Raw genomic sequence first — 23,484 nt, 5'->3', positions numbered from 1 at the left:
TGCAAACCTGGAATATCACTGTCAACACAGCTTTTTAGGATGACTTCAAAAAGCAATGCAGTATGAAAAGACAACCAGCGGAATGAGGGAAAATATTTGCAAATCATAGATCTGATAAGGGTCTCATATCCAAAATATATAAAGAACTCCTATGATTCAACAACAACAAAAATCCACCCCACCTCTCAACTCCTCCGTTTTCAAAGCCTGTAAACCGGGATAACATGAGTTCCCACGCAAAGGGTTATACAGGAATTGAATGTGTTAACCTATAAGGCACAGAGAGCGAGGCCAGGCATAGGCCTAGTGAACAGTAGCTATATTATTAAATAAAGCTCATGAGTGTTAGCACATTGTTAGTCCATGGAGAATATATTCACGTACTGTTTCTGTAATTAGGAAATAATAATTTGTGAAATAAACAACACGGAGTTCGCAGCCAGGGAGACCCAGGAAGACACGCTAGCTCTGTTCCTTCCTAGAAAGACGATCTTGTACAAATCATTTGGGTCTCCGAGCCTCGGTTTCCCCACCTATAAAACGGAGGAAACCTAGCTCATCAGGAGGATATAAAAACACAGAACACACTTGGTACCGGAGGGGCTTGGTAAGTCAGACGTGCTACATTCTTGCTGTGATTGTAAGGTTTTATCAGCCCCAGTGTAATGATTCAGTTCTGTGGTTCAGAACTTCCAGGCCCATGTAACTAGCAACAGCACTGGTTTCAAATCCCAGACCTCCCATGCTGTGTGGCCTTGGCCGAGGCCCCATCTACCTCTGGGCCTCAGTCTCCCCATCTGTAAAACGAGAGGCTCAGACTAGAGTACCTCTCAAGTTTTTCCTCAGAAGCCCATCTGTTCCCTAGGAACCTGGGGGCACAGCCCAGAAAGGGACATATATTTAAAGTCTTGTGTTTTCCCTTTGAGATGTATTAGAATTTTGCATCAGACTCTGTATTCTTTAAATAAGAAAGCCTTTCCCCCAAAAACAACATTCAAAGAAAAGAGGCCCCTCCCCAATAATCCAGTGAAACAAATGTTCCAGCATAGTTAGCTTGGGGCTCTATTTAACTGTCCCCAAATCTCTCCCTATGAGAAGCGCCAGACTCAGTGATCTAAGGGTCCCCCAAAGGGTCCATTTTCTTTTAAAAAATGTTTATACTTTTAATAGTGGAGGAGGAATAATGCACACACATGGTAACAAAATTAAGAAAAAGAAAGAAAGCCGCTCTAAGAGTTCAAATGGGCATCTTCACCCCATCTCCGCCGCCTCAGAAACAAAAGTCTCTCCATGTTCCCACATTCTTAAAAAACAGGGATGTTAACTAAACTTATTTTGGTGCTCATTTCACAATAAAAATAAGTCAAGTCATTATGCTGTATGCCTTAAACTTATACAGTGTCGTGTGTCAATCATAGCTCAATAAAACGGGAAAAAAATTAGAATAAAAAAACCCAAAATATACTCCATCTTCTGCACCTTTTTCGTAAGAGATTTCAGCCTGTAACAGCATATCCTGTTCTGCTGTACAGTTGCACAGTTCTCCTTTATGTGAATGCATAATTTATTTCAACAGTCCCGACTGGGGAACATTTAGGCTGTTTGCAGCATTTGCTATTACAAGCAACGGGGCAATGAATATCTTTGTGCATCTCTAGACATCTGCAACTATTGCCGTAGGATAATTCCTAGTAGTGGAAGTTCAGGATCAAAGAAACAAGTCTGTCTGTTTTGGTAGGTTCTGCCAAATCACTCTTCCAAAGAGGCCGCACTCTTCACAAGCCCAACAAGGTCTGGGGGCAGCTTTGTCCACCAGCCTGGAGCCCGAAGATGAGAAACCTTCCCCGACACTGCCACCTGCTGCCCACACTGGGAAATGCAGCCTTCCTATACTGAGCCCGGGGCTGCTCCCTGAATGACCCAGGGTCCCTGGTAGTTTCTGCATGGAGGAATGGGCAATGGAGAAACCACTCTTTACTGAAGAAGCAACTGGTGCTGGGATGTGCCAGGTGCCTCGTCAGATGCTTTACACACAGGATTTTGCAATCAGACCAAGTTTTCATTTTGCTGGCTCTGCCACCCACCGATCGTGTGTTCCTGACAAATGACTTCACCTCTCTGAGCCTCGGTTTCCTTACTTGCAAAATGGCTATAATAATGCCAACCTTCTAGGGGCGCCTCGGTGGCTCAGTCATTAAGCGTCTGCCTTCAGCTCAGGGCGTGGTCCCGGAGTCCTGAGATCGAGCCCCACGTCAGGCTTCTCCGCTGGGAGCCTGCTTCTTCCTCTCCCACTCCCCCTGCCTGTGTTCCCTCTCACTGGCTGTCTCTCTCTCTGTCAAATAAATAAATAAAATATTGAAAAAAAAATAATGCCAACCTTCTAGCCTTGATGCCAGGATTCAACGGGACAGGGAGTTGTCTCTAAAAGGGTGCAAAGAGGCAATTCACAGAGAAGCAAAGCAGAGAGCTGGTGAAACACACAAAGCTGTTTCATCACAGTGGTCAGCGAAATGCCCATAAAGCCAGATGCCCCTTTTTTGCCCATCAGATTGGCAAGGTTTTAAAGGCTGATGACAGCTTGTTGACAAGGTTGTGGGGAAATGCAAATTAAAACAACAAGTTACCCGCCTCTGCCCATCAGATTGGCAAACACACAGAAGGACTGATAACATCTGGTGGGGAATGAGCAGACTCCCTCCCTTCGGGCAGGCGTATGAATTGCTCCGTGGTTTTGGAAATGATGTGGCAGCAGCTAACAAGAATTTTAATGTGCATGCCCTTTGACGTGGCAAACCCATTTCCAGGAAACTGTCAGAGAGGAATAAAATCACCAGATGGTAGAGAAGATACAAGTACAATGAAATACTATAATAACCACAAACACACACACACACACACACACACAAAAGGAAACAATTATAAATATCCATTGGAGGGGGGTGGCTGCCTAAACCCTGGCAAGCAAGAGCTACAAAGATATCTCAATTCTTCTGCATGTTGATTTTATATCTTTCTACTTTGTTAGAGTCTTTTTTGTTTGAGTTAGTTTTATCATGGATTTCCTGGGGTTTTCCCAGCCATAGCGTCAGATCTTCTGCACACAAGGACAGTTTACATCTTCTTTACCCATTCTTATACCAGTAATTGATTTCTCTTATCTAATTGCACTGGCTAACACCACTAGAAGATGTTTGTATTGACAGGGAAGAATATACAGCTATAGTGTTAGGTTTAAAAAAAATCAAATTGCAGACAATAGATATAATCCCTTTCTAAAATACACAGTGACACTCTAGATATGTCTACTTGTCTCTATCATAAAATACAATATTCCTATAAAACAGTGTGAATATATACCAGCATGTTAACACTGGTTTCCACAGGAAGCTAGGCTTGGAAGAGTATTTTTTTTTTTTTTAAGATTTCATTTATTTATTTGACAGAGAGACAGCCAGCCAGAGAGGGAACACAAGCAGGGGGAGTGGGAGAGGAAGAAGCAGGCTTCCTGCGGAGGAGCCTGATCTGGGGCTCGATCCCATAACGCCGGGACCACGCCCTGAGCCGAAGGCAGACGCCTAACGACTGCGCTACCCAGGCGCCCCTTGGAAGAGTATTATTACTCTTATTGTCTACATCTTTGAATAGTTTAACCATAAGAATGTTTCTTTCTTTCTTTTTTTTTTTAAGATTCAATTTTTTGTTTGAGAGAGAGAGAGAGCATGAGCAAAGTTGGGGGAGAGAGACAAGGAGACTGCCCGGTGAGCAAGGAGCCCAACATGGGGCTCCATTCCAGGACCTGAGATGAAGTCAGATGTTTAATCGACTGAGCCACCCAGGTGCCCCAGAAATGTTTCTTCCTTAATTTAAGCTAATTTAATATGTTAAAGTTTGTTTTTAAAAAATACGTAAATAAAGGAAATGGGGTGGTGGGCTGTCGAGAGCACTGAACGAGACCACGCTTAACCTAGTATCTGGCTCACAGAAAGTGCTCAACAGAAGACTGGTTTTTCTTATTACCTCAGTCATTCCTAACAGTCACCCTGTAGGAAGAGCCTATTGTTCTCCCCATTTTACAGATGAGATCACTGAGGCCCACGGACAATATGCAGGATCCAGTAAACCACCTCGAGTCATCTGAGCTGAGAGTCGGTCTCCATCACTCCCTTCAACTGCCCTTCCAGAGAAAGGACCTGGGGCAAAAAGAAGTTAAGTAATTTGCCCAAAGTCATCAGCGCAGAAGCCCGACCGTAGGGATCTGAATCCAGGTTTTGCTGCAAGTGTCTGAGTCCGGGCCATACACTAATTCTCAACTTTCCCATGGCACTTGTCCTACATGCAGTTTCCCGGCCTCCCTGGAGACTTGGATTCCGCTGGACCAGGATGGGGCTTAGGGGCTGGTAACATCAACAAGGGCCCCAGAGGGTTCTTCTCACTAGGTAGTTTGAAACACAGTAGCCAGAAGGCAGTGCAGCCCAATGGTCCCACGGCCCCACGCATGAATCCTGCAGGCACCTCTTTACCAATACGGAGTCCCCTCTGGAGCCACAAAAATAAATGGGGTGGATTTTCACAAACCCAAGTGGAAATACTTGAGATGTGGGGTTCCCTGGACATGCTAAGTGGCAGAACAATTCCTTCAGGTGCAAGATCAATGTCGTAAGAGCGGAGGGCTGGTAACTAAGAGAAATGAAGGCATGTGTGCCATGAAAGACACGGACAAGAACAGCCTAATTCACAACAGCCCCAAACTGGGAACGATCCAGACATCCGTCAACCAGGGGATGGATAAACAAATCGTGGTACATTACTCTAACGAAATGCTATGCTACAATGAAAACAGGCTACTGATACATATGGCAACCTGGTCGAAGTTGACAGACAAGAAGCTGAGTGACAGAAGCTAGACACAGAAGGTCACACGCTGTCTGATTCTATTTATGGGAAGGTCAAGGAAGGTAAAACTAAGGAACCTGTCCAGTGGCTCCCTCTGTGGGGTGGATATTGACTGGGAAAGGACATGAAGCATTTAGATTTACCTCTCAGCTATGCATTTAGGACCTGTGTACTCTCCTCTATGAAAATTATATCTCAGTAAAAAAAAGTAATAAAAACCTTTAAAAATAGAATAAAAATAACACACAACGAGGTCTCCAGGCCCTACTGCAGATGTGCTCTTTCCGCCAGGAACCTCAGCTCTGGCCCGAGCCCGGCCCCCCCACCACTATGCTCTTGCATACACCCAGTGACAGGGATCTCGCTGCTTCCCAGGGCAAAAGAATGTCCTTCTTCTTAGGTTGTCTGTGATCCTTCAGCTCAAGTATGGGCTCTCCCTGAGTCCTCCATCTGTCCCACCACCCCACCATGACCCCCACAGTGCTTACCCACTGACAGGGAGCCACGCGCCAGTTTGGGGAGCAGCAGGTCGAGCTGGCGGAAGGTGTAGAAGACATCGGCTGAGTGGGCGCAGTCCTGGGCCTGGCTCTCATGGGTACGTGGCAGAGCTTCGACTCCGTACAGAGTTAGGTAGCCGGCTCTGAGGGTGGCAAACAGGGGATCAGGGGGTGAAACCCTCCCACAGCCGCCTACAAACTTTCCTTCATACACGCAGCTCATGAGCACCTGCTTTTCCTACTTTATGCCGGACTGTTTGGGCCAGGGAGTTAGCAATGGAGAAAACAGACAAAGCCCTCAAGCCCTCAGGGAGTGTCCCTCTTGTGCGGGACACAGACAGCAGGTGATAGAGGTAAGTGAACAAGTGACCTACCAGCTGGTGCTCAGAGATGCAGACAAAGAAAGCTGGCTGGAATGCGGGGGTACAGTGAAGGGTGGGGAGGGGCTCAGAGTACAAAGAGCAGAGAGAAGGGGTTCAGGGCGACATCCCGAGCCAGGAAGGAGATGCAGGATTGAAGAGCAGTAAGGAGGTTGGTGAGGCCGGAACAGAGTGACTGAAGGGACAGCAGGGCAAGATGGGGGCACCAATCAGAAAGAGGCTACTGCCCCTGGAGAGGGAGTCAGGGCAGGCTCCCTGGAGGAGGCAGGGTCTGAGCTGAGCGGGGAGAAGGGACGAGGGAAGGGGTGTGGGCCAAGGGCATAACCTGGCCAAAGGCTCAGAGCTGAGGGGGCAAGCATGGTCTGGTCATAGAGCTGCCACCTGTCACTGGTCCAGGCGCTGGAGCTGGAATGTGTGGGGACAGGATGGGAGCAGCCAGGGGGGTGGCAGGGCTAGTGACACAGGGCAGGGCAAGGAGCTAGGTGGCCTTGGGGAGAAGGCTGGGCTGGACCTGAAGAACGCTGGGGGTCTGAAAAGGAAGGACGGGGCCTGGCAGGGTGTAGACAAAGGATGAGACACGGGAGGAAGTATGAGTCCTCATGCATGCACGCGCGCGCGCACACACACACACGCTGCCCACAGGAATGCTCTTAAAGAAAGTGTTTTCACCACCAGCCACTTGTAAGTGCTCCAAAAGCCCAGCCCCCCTGGCCTCAGTCCCGGGAGAAAAACCACGGGTTTTCACTTTTTCCATGTGGTGGGAGGGACTGGACCTCCGCAGAGATGCCACGGGAGCCGTGACCTGTCCCTCATCAGTTTCTCCTCGTCCCTGGAACTCCCAGGAGAGGGACTTTCCGGAGGAGAGGGTGGAAGCAGGAATGAGAGTGGGGGCCAAGAGGGGCCGGTCTAGTCCCACTCTGTCCGTCATCTGTGCAGCGCGAGCTCACAGCAGATCTTCAATGTTCGATGGAGGGGTGGACGGGTGGATAGGAGGGTTTGTGCATGGATGGATGCATGGGTGGGAGGCTGGCTGGCTGGACGGACGGGAGAGAGGGACGGAGGGAGGTGGATGAATGGGTAGAATTTGATCCTAAGAACACTGATCTTGGGAGAAATTATAGGATCGTCATGATTTCGAGCTCAGTCACCCAGGCTACTACCGCGCCACCTTTCCCCTGCATCCCTCTCCCTCATCCGGCCTGGCTTCCATGCGCCGCAGAGATGGAGAGCTCATGACCTGTCCATCCCACTGCACTAAGGCAGCAACCCTTCCTTCAGAACAGCAGACCCTCCCCGGGGCACACCTGTGCCTCTGCACCATACTTGTTGCCCTGCCCCTCCAGTCATGCGAGGCCCTGGGTCCCTGCTCTCCACACCGGTGGTCCCGGTTTCCTTACGGGAGAATTGTAAAGGTGCAGTCACAAACTGGATTCTGTCCACCAACTTGTTTGGTTTGGTTAAGAGCGTTTGCATAAACAAACTGAACGATTGGGAAAACTGCACAAAATCTGGAGGCCCCCTCATCTCATCTTGAAAAAGGAGAGAATCTGCCCCCCCCGCGGAGCCTGCAGTCCCACCTAGTAACCCTGGGCAGCCAGGGGGTCGCAGCCACCCCTTACCCAGGAACGAGCTGGGTCAGCCAGCCCTGGGGTCTCTGGTCCCATTTGCACCAGTTTTTTCCTTAAAGCAGAGAACCATTTTCCTGTGTGTGTGTGTGTGTGTGTGTGTGTATTTCTATCAAAAATAAGCAATGAAAAATAAACCATGAAAACCCCAGTAAAACTCAAGAAGGCATGAGGTTTCCCACTGTGGTAGTGAAGGTCCCTCCCGTGGCACCTGCACGTCAAAGCAACATGGGTGGGACAGGACGGGAGACAGAATAAACCACAGTGCAAAAACACACATGACCTCTAGGTGGTGCTAGGAGCCAGGAGAAAAACCACGCTAGCCTGGCGCTGGGTAAGGGGGGGCTATCCTACTAACTGGGGTGTCAGGAGAGGCCTCTCTGAGGAGGTATCACTTGACACGTGAATGAAGTGAGGTGAGGGCTATGCAGACATGTAGGGAACAGCATTCTCAGGCAAGAGAAAGGGCAAAGGCCTTAGGGCGGGTGTGGGCTGGGCTGGGGCCGGTCAGGCAGGATCCTGCAGTCAGGGTTAAACTTTGGATGAGACCGAGTGAGGCAGGAGTGCCACGGGACAGGCTGGAAGGCGTGAGTGGTGGCATCTCATGGCTTGGGGCCACACAAAGCTGCACCTCCTGTCATCCAAGTCACTCATTCCCTTCCTATCTCAGGGGCTGCACACGGCACTAAAAAGGCCAAGCCCACCGGGCCAGGAAATAGAAACTCCAGCCCAGGTCTGATCCTGAAGACACAGGGATCCATTTATACATGACCCCCCACCCCAGCCCACCCCCAACACACACGGCTGTTACCACGGATGTAACAGACTCAGCTGCCACCACACGGTCCCCACCTTCCCCTAATGCCACAGCCTCCTGACTTCTTTTCTCACACAAGGACATAGGGTGACAGGAGCCGGGGGACGTGGGAGATGCCCTGCTGTGACCTTGCCGTGTGGTTTTAGCTGTTCCTCTCTGGACCTCAGTCTCCCCCAACCCACAATGACGGGGTGGACCGGACCAGCATCGCCCAGACGAATTACAGCCCTGATGGTGTTTGCACCACTCCAGGTGACAGGAGAAAAATGTGGGCCACTTACACAGCAAGGGTGTGCTTGAAAGTGTAGGCTCCGCAGGGCCGCCTGGGTGGCTCAGTCGGCTGGGCGACCGACTCTTGATTTCGCCTCAGGTCATGATCTCGGGGTCATGAGATCGAGCCCTGCATGGGGTTCCGTGCTGAGTGTGGAGTCTGCTTGAAATTCTTTCTCTCCCTCTGACCCTCCCCCTGCTCGCTCACTCTCTCTCTCTCTTAAATCGATCAATAAATAAAATCTTTAGTAAAAAAACAACAACAACAGTGTAGGCTCTACAGCCAGCCCCGCCATGACCCCAAACGACGAGACTGTGGGCAAATGCCTTAGGCTCTCCGGGCCTCAGTTTCTTCATCTGTCAAATGGGGTTTGTAAAGTTCCAGCCTCGTGGAGCTGTCATGAGGGTGAAAAGTGTTAACACACATTGAACCTACCTGTGAGCACATACGCAGGTGTCATGAATGCACCTGTGTGCCCGTGTGTCTGCAAATGCCTGTCGTTTATTCTGAAACCGTGTCTCCAATTTTTTTGAAGCAGTTGAAATGGCCTTTGGTTTCTGAAATGCTGGTCAGTTAACAGCACCACCAGAAATCCGCAGGCTGCCCCTCCTGCGCTTTCCTGTCGCCGCCTGTGCCCACACTCCCCACCCCCGCCCCAGCAAACCCTCAGCAGGTCCTGTCAACTCCGGCCCCCAGAGCTACCCCTTTGTCGCCATCTCCCAGTCAGCTCTGGGTCCGAGCTCCCGTTCTCTCACCCAGGTAACGTCAACAGCTCCGAACAAGCCCTCCTGCCTCTCCGGCCACACCCCAACCCCAAGGTTAGGCTCCGTCTACAGCCAAAGAGAGCTTTAAAACCCAAGTCCAATCACGTCGCGCCCCTGCTCAAACCCCCAGTGCCACTCATCTTACTTAGAATAAATTCCAAAGCCTTTCCCGGCCTTGAGGCTCTGTGAGACCTGGTTTCCGAAAGCCAAGTGCCCTGACCTTATCTTAACCCCGTCGCCTCGGCGCACTGGGCTCGGCGCACTGGCCCTCCGGCCAAGCGTCCTCCTACCTCTGCCCCTCTGCGCCCGCTGGCTGCTTCGCCTACAGTCTCGGCATGGGGGGCATGTGTAGCCAGCCCCCACCTCTGAGGCCAGACCCTCAGAGAAGCCCCTTTTTCAGTCCGGTTTAGAAGAGCCCTCCAGGCGCTATCACCCCATCGGCTGATCTCTGCGGCCGCACCTGCCAGTCTCTGACATACCCACCTTTATGTATTGGTTTATGATCTGTGTCTCTTGTGTCAGCTCTGTGAGTTTCGGGTCGCTGTCCTTCCCCTGCTGCACGCACAGTGCTTGGAATTGTGTCCATTGCCAAAGGAAGGGACACTGGGTAGCGCAGTTTTTAATCTAAGTTTACAAGATCTGATAAAAAGTTAAAGATCTGGGTTGTTCTCCCAAACATTGTGCTTTCCTTGGAAGCCACAGGACAAGACAGTCTCTAAACCCTCGTTCTGCTGCTCCCTCTCTGGACGGCTGAGAGGCCCCTTTCCCTGACCTGTGCCTCCTTCACAACTCATAGCCTGAGCCAGGCGAACACCTGGGGCCCCAGATACAAACGGTCCTCTTGTAGTCTTTGCTTCCCGTGTCCCAAGCTGCTTTCCCACCCGTAAAGTCCTCGTGGTTCCCACGGCCACTATTAGTGGCTGACCCAAGTCCAGAGAGCTGGGCGCCACTCCCGAGAGGGGGCGCCACCCTGGCTCACCTGAGCAGGCAGCTGTAGGAGAAATCGAGGAGACCCATCTCCCGCCAGCCACTGGCCGCTTCTGTGGTGTCGCCCAGCAGGACAGTGCGGAGGTTGGTATACATGGCGTCCATGAGTGCCTGGAGGTCCCTGTGGAGGAGGGTCCTAGGGCAGGGAACAAAGTAGGGGTACGGCTTCCAAAGGGAAACATATGCACACAGGCGCCCCCCGTCCCCAAACCACAGGGCCCCAGGGCTCCGGTTCCTCGTTGGCAATGGGGGCCTGTGGACAACTGGCATAAACCCGATATTATTATTATCATCATCATCATCATTGTGAATGACACCGGCAGGTGCTCTTTATTGTGCCAAGCGCCATGATCTCATTTCATCGTTTGACAACTCAAGGGGTCACAGTTACCATTACGTCACCCATTTTACAGACAGAGAAACTCAGGGACAGAGAAGAATGTGACCTTCCCAAGGTCACACAGCCAGTAAGTGACACAGCTGGGACCGAAACCCTGGGCCGCCCAACTCCAGAGTCTGAACTCCCAACCGTGACAGTCTGTCCCTCCTTGGGACACACAAGCTCGGATAAGGAACCCAGCCACACACTTCTGGAAGAGAGAGAACTTGCAAGACAACTCTCTCCTTGCGATCCAAAGTTGGGGACACCTGTTGGAATAAAGCATCCCCCGACCGAGGACTGCTAAGACATGACCCTGAGTGAAGGCCACATGAGGAATAAGGTCATCTGGGCTGGCGACCTGGTCTCACAGTATGTGCCTGGGAGTCCGGCAGGGTGTGTGGCTGAAGCGGGAAGGCCCTCCATACGGAGCCTCCGCAATACAGAGTCAACACCGAGCCATGCCTGAGCATGTGATTAAAAGCCAACAAAATGGGATCTCGTATCTGAGGTGAAGGCCCCTTTGTAACACAGGCAGGGATCGAGACCAGAAAAGGCCCCGCGGCAGCAAGCAGTGTCCCGGCACCACAGCAGAATCAACGTTCAACAGCGACACCTCGCGGCAGCAGGGAGAACAGTGCTAGGGTGCCGACCCAGCTCTCTGTCCCCACCTGCTGTTTGGAAACAGGATGGACCCCTGTAGACGGAGAAAGCCACTGGGTTCTAGGATAACTCAAGAGGGAGAAGCCTCCAGAAGGGTTCCATGAACTCCCAGAAAGTATAAGCTTTTGGATATTCAAGCTGAAACACTGTTGAAGAAACAACAGGCATGACCTACGAGATAATGTGTAAAAGGGCTTATCGCAGTGCCTGGCACATTGTAAGTACTCAATAAATGGGCGCTGGTGTAACGATTGACCCTAATCCAGCTGTTCCCCAGACCCCACTCCAAGCACTAGTCCTCGATGGAGACAGCAGTCCTTAACAGATGTGGGAGCCATGCCCAGAAGACCACATGCTGGCCGATGGGGAGGTCCCAGGAATTCTTAGGGCAGACAGTGGAGAAAATTCCCAGCAACTCTTAGGGCAGACATTGGAGGAAAGTGGAGTCCTCCCCGGGTAGGGGGGCAGAATGCAGTGAACTGGGGATTCTTATTGCTAATGGGACCCGATGGTCCCCTCTAGAGCCCAGGACACTTGGGCTCAGAAATACTCCTAGCAGGGGCGCCTGGGTGGCTCAGTCTTTGAGCGCCTGCCTTCAGCCCAGGGCGTGATCCTGGAGTCCTGGGATCGAGTCCCACATCAGGCTCCTCCGCTGGGAGCCTGTTTCTTCCTCTCCCACTCCCCCTGCTTATGTTCCTTCTCTTGATGGCTGCACCTCTCTGTGTCAAATAAATAAATAAAATCTTTAAAAAAAAAAAAAAAGAAATAAAGGAATACTCCTAGCAGCCACCCTACAAAGCCAAGGTCAGACTGGGCGTTGCTTCTCATTGATGTTCACCTCATACTCTGGCCTTTCCTCAGCTTTAGCAGCCCTGCAAAACCCAGTCTTCTAGATGCTTTTCCTAACCCCAGGAAGTTACCCTTCCTGGAGACGGACCACTAAGAATTACCATCAGACTGCGTGAACTCTAGCAGCAGACCCAGAGTCTTATTTCCTCAGTACGTCAGCTGGAGGAGACTGGGCTGTGGAGTCTGCAGACCTGGGTTCAAATCTCAGGGGTACCCTCTACTAGTGGTGGACCATGGGTAAGTCACTTCACTTTCCTGAGTCTGTTTCCTCAACTGTAAAGTAGGGACAGAAGTACCTACCTCTCGAGGCAATGATGGCACAAATAGCAAAGTGTCCCTATCAAATACCCGGCATCTGGCAGGTGTCTTCAAACAGTGATGGGCTCGTTCTGCACCCCCCCATCTGGACGGTGACTAGTGTATAGCAGGTCCGCAGATACTTGCAGACGTAATGAATGCAGACTAAATGTGCTCACATATCCCTTTGTTGATATAATTACTCCTTATATTTCAGGACCTGCGTCACTTCCTCGCTGTGTGACCTAGAGCAACTCACTGCTCTTCTCTGGTCCCAGCGTCCTCGTCCATAAAGTGGGGCTGTGAGCGACTTACCCTCCAGCATCATTGGGAAAACTAATGAGATCACAGAATATGGACTCAAAAATATGCATCACCCCACCCACCTCCCTTCCTTTTACAGATGAGGAAACAGAGGCTCAGAGAGGGCAAAGGACTTGGCCAAAGTCACACAACTAGGAGGTGGCAGAGCTGGGATTTGAATCCAGGTCTGGCTGATCCAACCCCTGGCCTCCTCCTACTGAAACCAGAGCTTCCTCTTAAAAAGGAATAAAGATGAGAAGAGCCTTTCTTCAGTCCAATTCTTCTGGGCTGTTTTTTTGGTGTTGTCTTCTCAAAACGAAATGCCTTCACTGGACCCTGCTGTGGAGACGAGCTCAGGCCGCACGGCACCCGGGCCGCGCAGGCAGAAAGCCGCCAGCCCCTCCCGGCCTCCCAGGGCGCCCTCGCAGCCACTCACGGTTTCATCTTGGCCTTTTCCTCACTGGGGCTGTAATGTGGGAGCTGCACATCGAAAATCCTCTCCATGAGGAAGACGGCATAGGCGTGGAAGTCCAGCTTGGCGCGAGGCTCCCACACCACCACGTCGTAGGAGTGGGGGTCCAGGAGGACGGTGACATACCTGCCCCCCACCAGCACCTGTGGGCAGTCAGCAGGGACGGAGTGAGGAGAGCTGCTACGAACGACAGCAGCTCTCGGGGGCGGGGCCCACCCTGTGCTAGACACTCAGCAGACCGTGTCCTCTCGGCCACCCCTCACGACATGAGGCAGGGACCACTTATGGCTGGAAACTGAGGCTTAGAGAGGACACATAACGTGCCCGAGACCACGCGGCTGAGACACGGCGGAGTGAGGCCTGGCATTCGCTTTTCTGCACCGAAGGCTGTGCTCTTGACCATCTCACTCTTAAGCACCTCTCATTATCATCTCGGTTCTTGCCGCGTCTCCAGCATCCAGGAGAGAGTCTGCCCACAGAAGGCGGCAGATGGATGGCGGGTGCGTCGTGGGTGGGTAGACGGACAGATGGATGAATGGATGCTGCTGGGTTAATGCGAGTGGATGTGTCAGCAGTACCTGCCTTGTTGGGGGGCTGAGCTCTGAGTAGAGCCTGCTGCCCAAGGAGGGAAGGAAGCAGGAGGGGAGAGCTGGAAGCCCGTCATTAGCAGAGGAAAGGGCATTTCCCACAGATGTCTGTTGGGGGTCACACAATCCCAACCACCCACTGCCTTGGCCCCGGTCCCGAAGTGTGATCCGGGAGCCACGTTAATCACACTCTCTTATAAAATACAGGCCATCAGGTCACAATCTCAGGGTCGTGAGATGGAGCCCCGCATTGGGCTCTGGGCTGATTCCCTCTCTCCCTTGCCTCTGCCCCACCCCTACCCTCCAAAATAAATAAACAAATCTTTAAAATACAGGCCAATATCCAAGAAAAAATGCTACTGAACAGACTGTAAACAGAAGTCTGGGTGGGTAAACAGAAGGATGTCTTCAGGGAGTGCATGCTGGATGGAAAGATGAATGGACGAGTAGCTACAGGTTAGCTGGAAACTGAAAGTGTGGCTGAATATTGGTGCATAATGGCAGGATGCTCAGTGGATACCGGGCAAAGGGCCTGAAGGATGAATGCTGCACGGGTGGAGCTTGAAAGGATACATGGAAGGTAGATGGATGTGGTGGTTGTTCGGAGGCTGAAGGGACGGGTGGATGGATGGAGATCTACACAGAGGCACACAGAATGGACAGACTCTGGATACTGAATGGACAGGTGACCGGATGTTAGGTGCAGAGTGGCAGAGGGATGGAAGGGTAGGTAGATAAAGGGGAGTTGGTAGAAACTGAGCATATGGGGGTTCTGTCAGTTAACTGCCCGACTCTTGATCTCAGCTCAGGTCTTGATCTCACAGTCGTGAGTTCAAGCCCTGCACTGGGCTCCACGCTGGGTGTGGAGCGAGCCTATTTACGAAAAAAGATATTGACCATGTGGATAAAAACTGGACAGACGTTAGGTACACGAACGGAAGGATGCTAGATAAATTTGGGTAGACAGATGACGGACAGAGTTGGATGACGGACAAACGGATGGATAGACAGATGTTGGATAGGTATATGGAAAGCCAGATGAGTGAATAGAGGTTTGATGGAAATGGAATATTTGAATGAATGTTTGGCGGATATTAGGATGGAAGGATGCCGCTTATATACTGAGTAGACGGGCAGAAGGACAGATGTCGTATGGATGGCTGTTGGGCAGATGGAAGCTGAATGGGTGAATAGAGGTTGGATGGATGCACATACAAGAACCGGACAGACACTGAACGACTCGATGCTGGGAAGGTGCCAAGGGATAATGGAGGGATGGATGTTAGTTAAGTGCTGGCTTTACAGCTGGATGGAAAAGTGGATAGAAAGTTGGTAGGAGGGCGCCTGGGTGGTGCAGTCGTTAAGCGTCTGCCTTCGGCTCAGGGCGTGATCCTGGCGTTCTGGGATCGAGTCCCACATCGGGCTCCTCTGCTGGGAGCCTGCTTCTTCCTCTTCCACTCCCCCTGCTTGTGTTCCCTCTCTCGCTGACTGTCTCTCTCTGTCACATAAATAAATAAATAAATCTTTAAAAAAAAAAAAAAAAGAAAGTTGGTAGGACCACTGGATGGGCGGGTTAGTACATGGAAGGATGTAGAAGGAATCTGTGAACACCAGGTATGACCAGCTGCTCATCCGCTTCCCTCCCTGGAGATGCAGGAGGCACTTACAGTAAAGATATCACCGTGCTTCTTCTTCATCCTAGTGAGGAAGCTGGCAGCATCTTTCCCAAACTCCAAGGCATGACCCAACCAGGGGATACTGCCGAGGTCCAGGGGAGGCTCGCCGGGTCGCCTGCAGAAGCCACAGTACGTATCAGTGGTTGATTAAGCAGGAAAGAAGACAATGAGTGCAGGGCATGGGGTGTGATTTTTAAGAAGAGAGGGCAGAGCGGGCTTCCCTGACATATTTGAGAAAGACCTGAAGGTGGTCAGGGAAGGAGCCACGCAGATATCTGGAAGAAGAGCCTTCCAGGCAGAGGGAACAGTAAGCACAAAGGCCCTGAGGCTGCATCATGCCTGGTGAGTTCCTAGCACAGTAAGGAGGCCAGTGTGGCCAGACTGGAGGGAGCGAGGCGAAACAGCACAAGCCGGGGCCAGACCGGTAACAGATGCCAGACCACGCAGGGCCTCAGAAGCAGCTGTGATGGCTTTAGCCTCTCCCCTGAGGGAGGTAGGGGCCACGGGAGAGTTTCGAGTAGCACAAGGACATGATTTGACTCAGGGGTTTTTTTGTTTTTTTTTTTTTTTTTTACAGGATCCTTTTGGCTGCTGAGTAGACGATGGATTACAGGAGGCCAAGAGCAGAAGCTGGGTGATCAGCAGACGTTACCTGATAGGGAGTCCAATCACTTCCTTGTGGGTGGGAGAGCTTTCTAGAACTCAATAGTACAAGGACACAGAGTTCTCTGCATGAGCCAGCCTGGACAGGGCTTTGGTCATCTCATACTCCCTGTCATGCCCACAGGGAAAGGAGAGCACGGCGGAGTGGCCGAAGATAGTGGAAGGACTGGCCTCATCACTGACCCCGGCTGCCCCTGCCCCACCATCCTCTGGGGGAGGGGCTGTTAGCTCAGGAGAGCCATATCACCATCACGAAATGGGCCTCCCAACAGCGCAAGGCTGGTGCTCATGGTGGACCCCCTTCGTGGTCCTTCAACCCAGACTAGGACCAGGGTTTCATCTTAGAATTATCAGAACCACAGGGATGCAGAGAGCTCCCGGTCTGCTGAATGAGTGAGTGAGTCACCCGGTCTCTGCTCACCGTGGAGTCATTCACTCGCTCACCAGCTATTAACTAGGAAGAGCTCTCCTGCTCCGCGTGCTGGAGACGGCAGTGAACGGGAGAGCGAGGCGCCAGACTTCACGGGCCTTCCATGCTCATAAGGGGAGGCAGACAAAAACAAAAAAAAAGCAGAATCATTTCAGGGAGTGGAAAGTGTGATAAAGAAGATAAAGGAGATACAACTCAACAGTGAAAAGACAACCCAGGGGCGCCTGGGTGGCTCAGTCAGTTAAGCGTCCCACTCTTGATTTTGGCTCAGGTCATGATCTCAGGATCGTGAGATCGAGCCCCACATCAGGCTCGGAGCTGGGCGTGGAGCCTGCTTGGGATTCTCTCTCTCCCTTTCCCTCTGCCCCTCCCCTCGCTTTCTCTCTCTCTCAAAACAAAACAAATAATCCAATTTTAAAATGCACGAAGGCTTTGAATGGGCAGTCCCCTAAAGAAGAGGGACAAACGGCCAGCAAGCAGATGAAAAGATGCTTGACATCAGGAGGCACTTGGGGAAACGCAAATCAAAACCACAGGGTGATACCACTTCACGCCAAGAGGGCTATAATCTAAAAAACACAGCAAAGAAAGTAACCATGGCAAGGATGTGGAGAAACGGGGAACCTCCTGTATTTCTGGAGGGAATGTAAGATGGGGCAGCTGTTTTGGGAACTAGCCTGGCAGTGAAAGGCTAACAGTTACTCTACGACCCCACGATACAGCCCAAAGAGCTGACAACATAAGCTTGTATGTAAACCTGTACACCATGGCATAGGGGCCGAAAGATGAAGTCAACCCAAGTGTCCATCGACTGACGAACGGATAGACCAAATATGGCCTGCCCGTGCCATGGACCGTTCTTCAGCCGTAAAGGGGAATGAAGTAATGATTCATGCCACCGTGCGCAAGAACCTCAAAGCCGTCACGCTAAGTGAAAGGAGCCAGACACCAAAGGTCATACACTGTATGATCTATTTCTATGGAATGTCCAGAAAAGTCACCTCCATAGAGATGGAAAGTAGATTCGTGGTTGCCAGGGGTTGAGGGGAGGGGAGAATACAGAGTGAGCGCTAAAACGGGGATGGAATTTCTTTTGGGGATGACGAAAAATATCCCAGAGTTAGGTGGTGGTGACGGTGGCACAACCCTCTGAATATTTTAAAACCCACTAAGCTGTATACTTTCAAAGGGTGAATGTTAGAGTATGCAAATTATAGGTCAGGAGCGTAAAAAGAAAGAAGGGGGATAGGACGCAGTGAGGGGGGCTGGTTTAGGAAAGGAGTCTGGGAAGGCCTCCCCACGGAGGCACCACATGAGCAAAGACCAGCAGGATGAGAAGGGAGTGCAGTGGAAGAGTGGGGAGAAAAGGATGTCAGGCAGTGGGAACAGCCAGTGCAAAGGCCCTGCAGTAGGAGCATGCCTGCGGGGCTTTCAAGACAGCAGGGGCTGGTACAGCTGGAGTGAAGAGTGTGGGGGTGAGAGGCAGGACATGACCTGTGGCCAGGGTCAGGCTTCTACATGGCGTGCCATGGGGAGACCCCGGAGGGTTGGAAGTGGGAGCTGAGAAGAGATGTAGTTACGCTTTTAAGTCACAACACAGAGACTACTGTGATCCTCCAGGAGAGCAACAATGGAAGTGGAGGTGAGGCTAGCATCCGACTCCCCCATTTCCAGGACAGGGGGCTTTTTTTCCCCCTAAGTCACCTTTGGGGGGATGGGCAGGGCTAGCGCTTTCCTTTCCTTGCTCTTTGTCCAGGCTGCTGCCAGAACTCCCCAGTGAGCCAGGTGTTATTTCTGGCAGCTTTCATGTTTCCCAGTCAAGTCCCAAGGAGGCTCAGACAAAGGCAGGAAGCTGGGAGCCCAGGCGTCTGGCTCCTGATGTGGTCGCTGGCTCTTGGAGGCTGGGCCCTGAGTCCAGCTCTAGCCAAGGCCACATTCCAGAGTGACTCAGCCGTCATCCAGCAGGGATGAAGGAGACTATTTTGGGGTCTGCGGTCTCTAGCCTCACTCACTGACACCCGTACTGTTTTGAGGCACTGCCAGGCCCTGGAGAGAAGAGGGGTAGGGCTGGACCCTCTCATCCCCAGCTCCTGCCCGAACAGCCTGCCCGAACAGCCTGCCCTTCCTGTTTCAGATTCCGGGACACCTTTTCTGACCCCCCCTCCCCGCCACCGGAGCTTGAATTCCCATCACATGGGTTCCTCCCAAAACTGCCCACTCCTCACTCACATCGCCAGCCTCACCACCTGTCCCGTCTCTCTCCCACTCAACGCCCTGCAGATCGGGGGGAGTTAAGGATGGGTGGGACCTGCCTCTGTGCCGTGAGGTATCACACCGACCCGGGACGGAAGGGCCATGGATGTAGCACCCGTTGCTGACCCCGACACTTACAACAGCGCCTGGCACACAGCAGGCACTCAATAAACGCGTGCCAGACGAATGATTCATGTATACAGTTGGTGCTCAAGGAGCAGCACCTGCCCCCCAGAGTTGCTGAGGGGGTTAAGGGACTCTGGATGGCCCAGAGCAGAAGTTGCACCATTGAGCTGTGCAGTACTGATGGACTGTTCTCTGTCCAGTAGTTTCACCTCAATTCAAAGCCTTGGGCTCTGGGGGGATTTAATGGGGGGACAGCAGGGGGCTGGTGTCAGCGACCTGAGCTTCCATTTAGAGTCCTGGACCCATCCTTTCCCAGGGCTCACCCACAAGCTGTCTGCCATTAACACTCTTCAGCTCCCCACCCCCTGCCTCTTGCCTCCCACTGTGAAGGAAAAGCATGTGGCCATTTTGCTCTAGTTTTTGAAACCGACACCAAAGGTTCAGAGAATTCTCAACATCATAAAGAACAGTCAGAGCAAGGATCCTGATAGAACAGATGCCCATCGGAGAGGCAACAAGGAGCGGTGGGGACTGTGGCCAGGCTGAGAGAGGGCTCTTCTACCGAGTCCCCTAGAGGTGCTGCGCCATTGTCCCAGTTTTCAAGAGAAGCTGGAAATGTGGGGTTTTGTGTGTGGGACCCCCCAATTTTCTCCTCCTGCACCGTGTGGCACACAGCAGCCCCCCATCTGTGCTGAATCCGGCCGTGGACCACGTTTGGTGGCCTCTGGTTAGTGCATGTGAGATTGAGATAGATCTAATTGTGCCTAGAAATTTCATAACCTTTAAGGGCCCAGATCAGCCCCTGAGCCACCAGGAACCCTCACCTGATGCTATGGTGGCCTCTGGTACCCCAGAAAGGGGCCTACTACTCCCCCCCCACCCCGAGACCTCTTCCAATGCTCCTAGAGCAACAAAGACACAAGCCCAAAGAGGAAGAGAGATGTACTTTGCCTGGCAGAGTGGCCAGGGCATGGGGACCAGCTACATGACCCATCTCAGAGTACAGATGGAGAAACCAAGGCCCGAAAGGAAAGCAGGAAGAATATTTCTGACACCCACATGCAGGTCATGAGCCCCAGTGGGCACAGAGGTCAGACTCCTAATTCCCGACCCAAGGCCTCTTGATTCTGGTTCACAACCTCTCCCAGGAGAAGATAGTCACAGTTACCAAGCTGGGTTTAAAAATCCTTGCCGTAACTGCCGAAATCTGGACTGGAAACTAGATGATATTAAGCATTTTTATGTTCTCAGGCAGAGTAATAGAACTGTGGTTGTTTTTGACACGCATTCTGAAATATTTCCTGGATGTTATAACATCTCTAATTTTTTGTAAAAATGCTGTCATATCAAAGGGGATCGGTACATGGGGGGTTCTTACACTATTCTTATTTTTCTGCATGGTCGAAATTTTTCATAGTTACAAATTTTAACTTAAACAAAAGCTAGAGGTAAAGATAGCTGCAGGCTGACTGAAGTAGATTTTTTTTTTTTCTTTTTACGAAGAAAAGCCTGAATTTTGGAACTGGCTAGATGTGGAATATAATTTCTGTGTGGCCCTAAGGAGGTCACCTAGCCCTTGTAGGCCTCAGCTATAAAACGGGGTGATGAACAGTACCTCGAGGGTCAGTGAGCAGAAGGGAAGGTGCGGGGCCTTCCTTCTTTGACTCAGACTGGCTCACTGTCTACACAGCATCAGCGTCATCTATTTCTTTTCCAACACTTGATTATTTGTCTTTCCTTAAGAACCTTCTGGTTACAGCCACATCTTATTATCTTAATGTCATGTGGTTCTGAGACTCTTGAGCGTTCAGATTACAAATAAAATGTGTGGGAAGCATGGAAATTCATTTTCCCTGGGACTTAAAAATTCTTACAGCCCAGATCTGTAATCCAGGCAGACCCTGGACAAGCTGCTTAGCCTCTCTGAGCCTCAGTTTCCTCCTCTGTAAAATGGAAGGATCAACAGTGCCCCCTGCTGAGTTGGGAGGAGAAAATGAGATTGGGGGTCCCTGTGGAATCTCCCCAGGGTCCACCCAGTTCCCCTGAGCTGTCAGTGACCCCTATACCCACAGTTCTTCCCAATACCCACTTGCTGGCCCTCCTAAGCCACCGCGTATGAAAATCAACAACTCACCCTCAAAGATAAATTCACTGTCTGGATTATAGCAAGAATTTGCTAAAGCAATGTTTAACTGGCGTTTTTTTTTTTTTTTTTAACCCAGCAATTCCACTCTCTATTATTCCCATCATCATCCCCATTTTACAGAATGGGAAACTAAGGCTGAGAGACGTTGCTCAGGTTCTGCTTATTCCTAGAGGCTGAGAATTTCCATATGCTGAGCACCCAGGGACCCTGCTTCCCAGAATCCATGTGGTTTACAGCTGCCCGATCTACCCCGGAGTAAAGCAGAGAGCAGAGGGTCTCATGGGAGGACCACAGCACTTTGTTCGAAGCAGCAAACACGCTGGAGACCACCTAAGAGTCCATCAACTGGGACAGGAATAAAAAGGAAACAAAGAAACCTTCCATTTATGCGTACTATGGAATACTGCACAGACGATCAGAAGAATGAATCAGATCTCCACGTAGCGACACGGACAGATATCAAAACTAAAATCTGGACAAAAGCAAATGCAGTCTGAAGACACCTCCGGACAGAGTTTCCAAAAAGCCTGACCATCTCCGAAGAATAATTCATTTCTTCGTAGACAACCTTCTGGGTGGCCTTTTTCTTTTTTTCCTCATTTATTTTTTCAGGCAAATGAAGGAGTACATAGTTTTAAAATCTAACCTGAAAAGGTGTCCTGAGGTTGAAGAAAAATATCATGAGCTTATTGTTCGGAAATTTATCATATTTGGTTTAAAATTTAAAAGTTCCCAGAAATGTTCTGGAATTTTCAGACACTCTCATTTCACACTTACACACACTGCCCTGTATTACCTACAGCCTCACTGGAGAGGTATGATGACTGAAAGCAGTGTGGTCCCCTGAACAGGATCCTGGCACTGGAGGACATGATGGAAAAACTGATGAAATTCAAATCAAGTCTGGAGTCTGGTTAATCCTGACACACCACTGTTGGTTTTTAGTTCTGATAGTGCACCACGATAGTGTAAAGTGTTAACAACGGCAGAAACTGGATGAGGGGTATTTGGGAACTCTTCGTACAACCTCTGCAACTTTTCTGTAAATATAAAACCAGTCTAAAATAAAAAGTGTACTTTTTAAAAAGTCTGGAAGTTTCCCCGCCAGCCTTGCTCTGGGGCAGCCCTATGACGGCGCCTTGATCAACAAAAGAAGTCTGGAATTGCCGGAAGGGAAGGGCTTCAATCTCATCTATAACAGCACAAATATTTAAGTCAAACGTACTCAGCTATTCCATGTGCGAGTCAAATTAATATTTTAAATAATTTGTAAAAAGAAAGACCAACTGCCATGTCCCTGATTTGAGATGTATGAGATTTACATCTCCTAAATAGCAGAGCAGGACAAGCTCTGGGACGAGGAAGCGGAGAAGTCTGGCCCCGGTACTACCCTGCCAGGCTGTGGGGTCTCAGAGGAGGCGAGACCCCTTTCTGGATCCGAGCCTACCGAGCTCCCTCGTCCAGGAAGGGGGATCCCATGGAAAGTGGTTCCAGGACCGGTAAGAGAGCATCCCTCAGGGCCTCTGCCTCCCCCGGCCTCAACGGTGGCATCTGTGCAATGGGGCGAGGAGCAAGGCGCCCCGCCTGGAGCCGTCGGAGGCTGGGGATTGGCTCGAGGAGTGCTGGAGCCAGGCAGAGGCTGAAGAGCGGGAGGGGGCTTCTCGCACCCGGAGCCCCTCGAGCTTGTCCACACACCCACTCCCCACCCAGAGACCCCGGGCTCTCTCCCCGGAAAGCCCTTCGCAGGTACCGGCCGAGCGCGGAGCACGGGGAGCCTTCGGCCGGGTCCCCCACCCCGTCCCCCACTTCCCGTGCCTCCTCCCCACTTGGAGCCTCTCGCGGGGACGGCCGCCCGGCGCCCTCCCCGGGGTGGGCCGGCGGAACCGGCACCGAGCCCCTGCGCCCCGAGGGGCGCCGGCGGAGGCGCGGAGTGCGCGGGCGGCAGCTGCTCGGGCCCCCCGAAGGCGGCCCTTTGTCCGCGGGGCGGGCGGGGACACTCACCGCGTGCGCCGGCGGCTCAGCAGCAGCAGCAGCAGCAGCGCGGCCAGGAGCCCGAGGAGCAGGGCCCAGGACATGGCCGGGCGGCGGGCGGGCGAGGCAGTGGCGGCGGCTGGCTGGCTCCGGGGCGCCCAGGTGCCTCTCGGCCCGCCGCCCCTCCCACCCCGCTGTCTGGCCGCTGTGCGGCGGGGGCGGGCCCGCCGACGGCGCCGGGGTCCCGGGGGGGGGGGCGGGGCGCCCTCAGGGAGCCCCTCCCCTAGCTCGGTCGCGCGGCCCCCTACCAGGGCCAGGGGCCAGGAAAGGGGGTGGAAAAGGCGGGATGGAGCGGAGGGGAGCTGGGGGGTGGACGAGGTGGGACGGGAGGGGTGCTGCAGGGAAGGAGAGAGGGGTGCTAGGAAGGAAGGAGTA

At 51.9% G+C, this 23,484-nt stretch overlaps 1 protein-coding gene across 1 annotated transcript in view; it reads right to left on the bottom strand.

Annotated features, from left to right (window-relative positions):
• Nucleotides 1–23,260, bottom strand: part of PTGIS (prostaglandin I2 synthase) — a 40,384-nt gene extending 17,124 nt beyond the window's left edge. The window contains exons 1-5 of the mRNA XM_045771544.2: nt 23,080–23,260; nt 15,452–15,575; nt 13,162–13,340; nt 10,227–10,370; nt 5,382–5,533 (exon numbers count right to left, since the gene is read on the bottom strand). Of these exons, the coding sequence (XP_045627500.1) occupies nt 5,382–5,533; nt 10,227–10,370; nt 13,162–13,340; nt 15,452–15,575; nt 23,080–23,153 (673 nt within the window). The 5' untranslated portion in view covers nt 23,154–23,260. The remainder of the gene's footprint in view (nt 1–5,381; nt 5,534–10,226; nt 10,371–13,161; nt 13,341–15,451; nt 15,576–23,079) is intronic.
• Nucleotides 23,261–23,484: the final 224 nt, after the last annotated feature.

Source organism: Ursus americanus, chromosome 22 (genome assembly GCF_024610735.1).
Source record: "Ursus americanus isolate L20-20 chromosome 22, mUrsAme1.1.p, whole genome shotgun sequence".
Taxonomy (NCBI): Eukaryota; Metazoa; Chordata; class Mammalia; order Carnivora; family Ursidae; genus Ursus; species Ursus americanus.
This window is presented reverse-complemented; position numbering and strand designations above follow the sequence as displayed.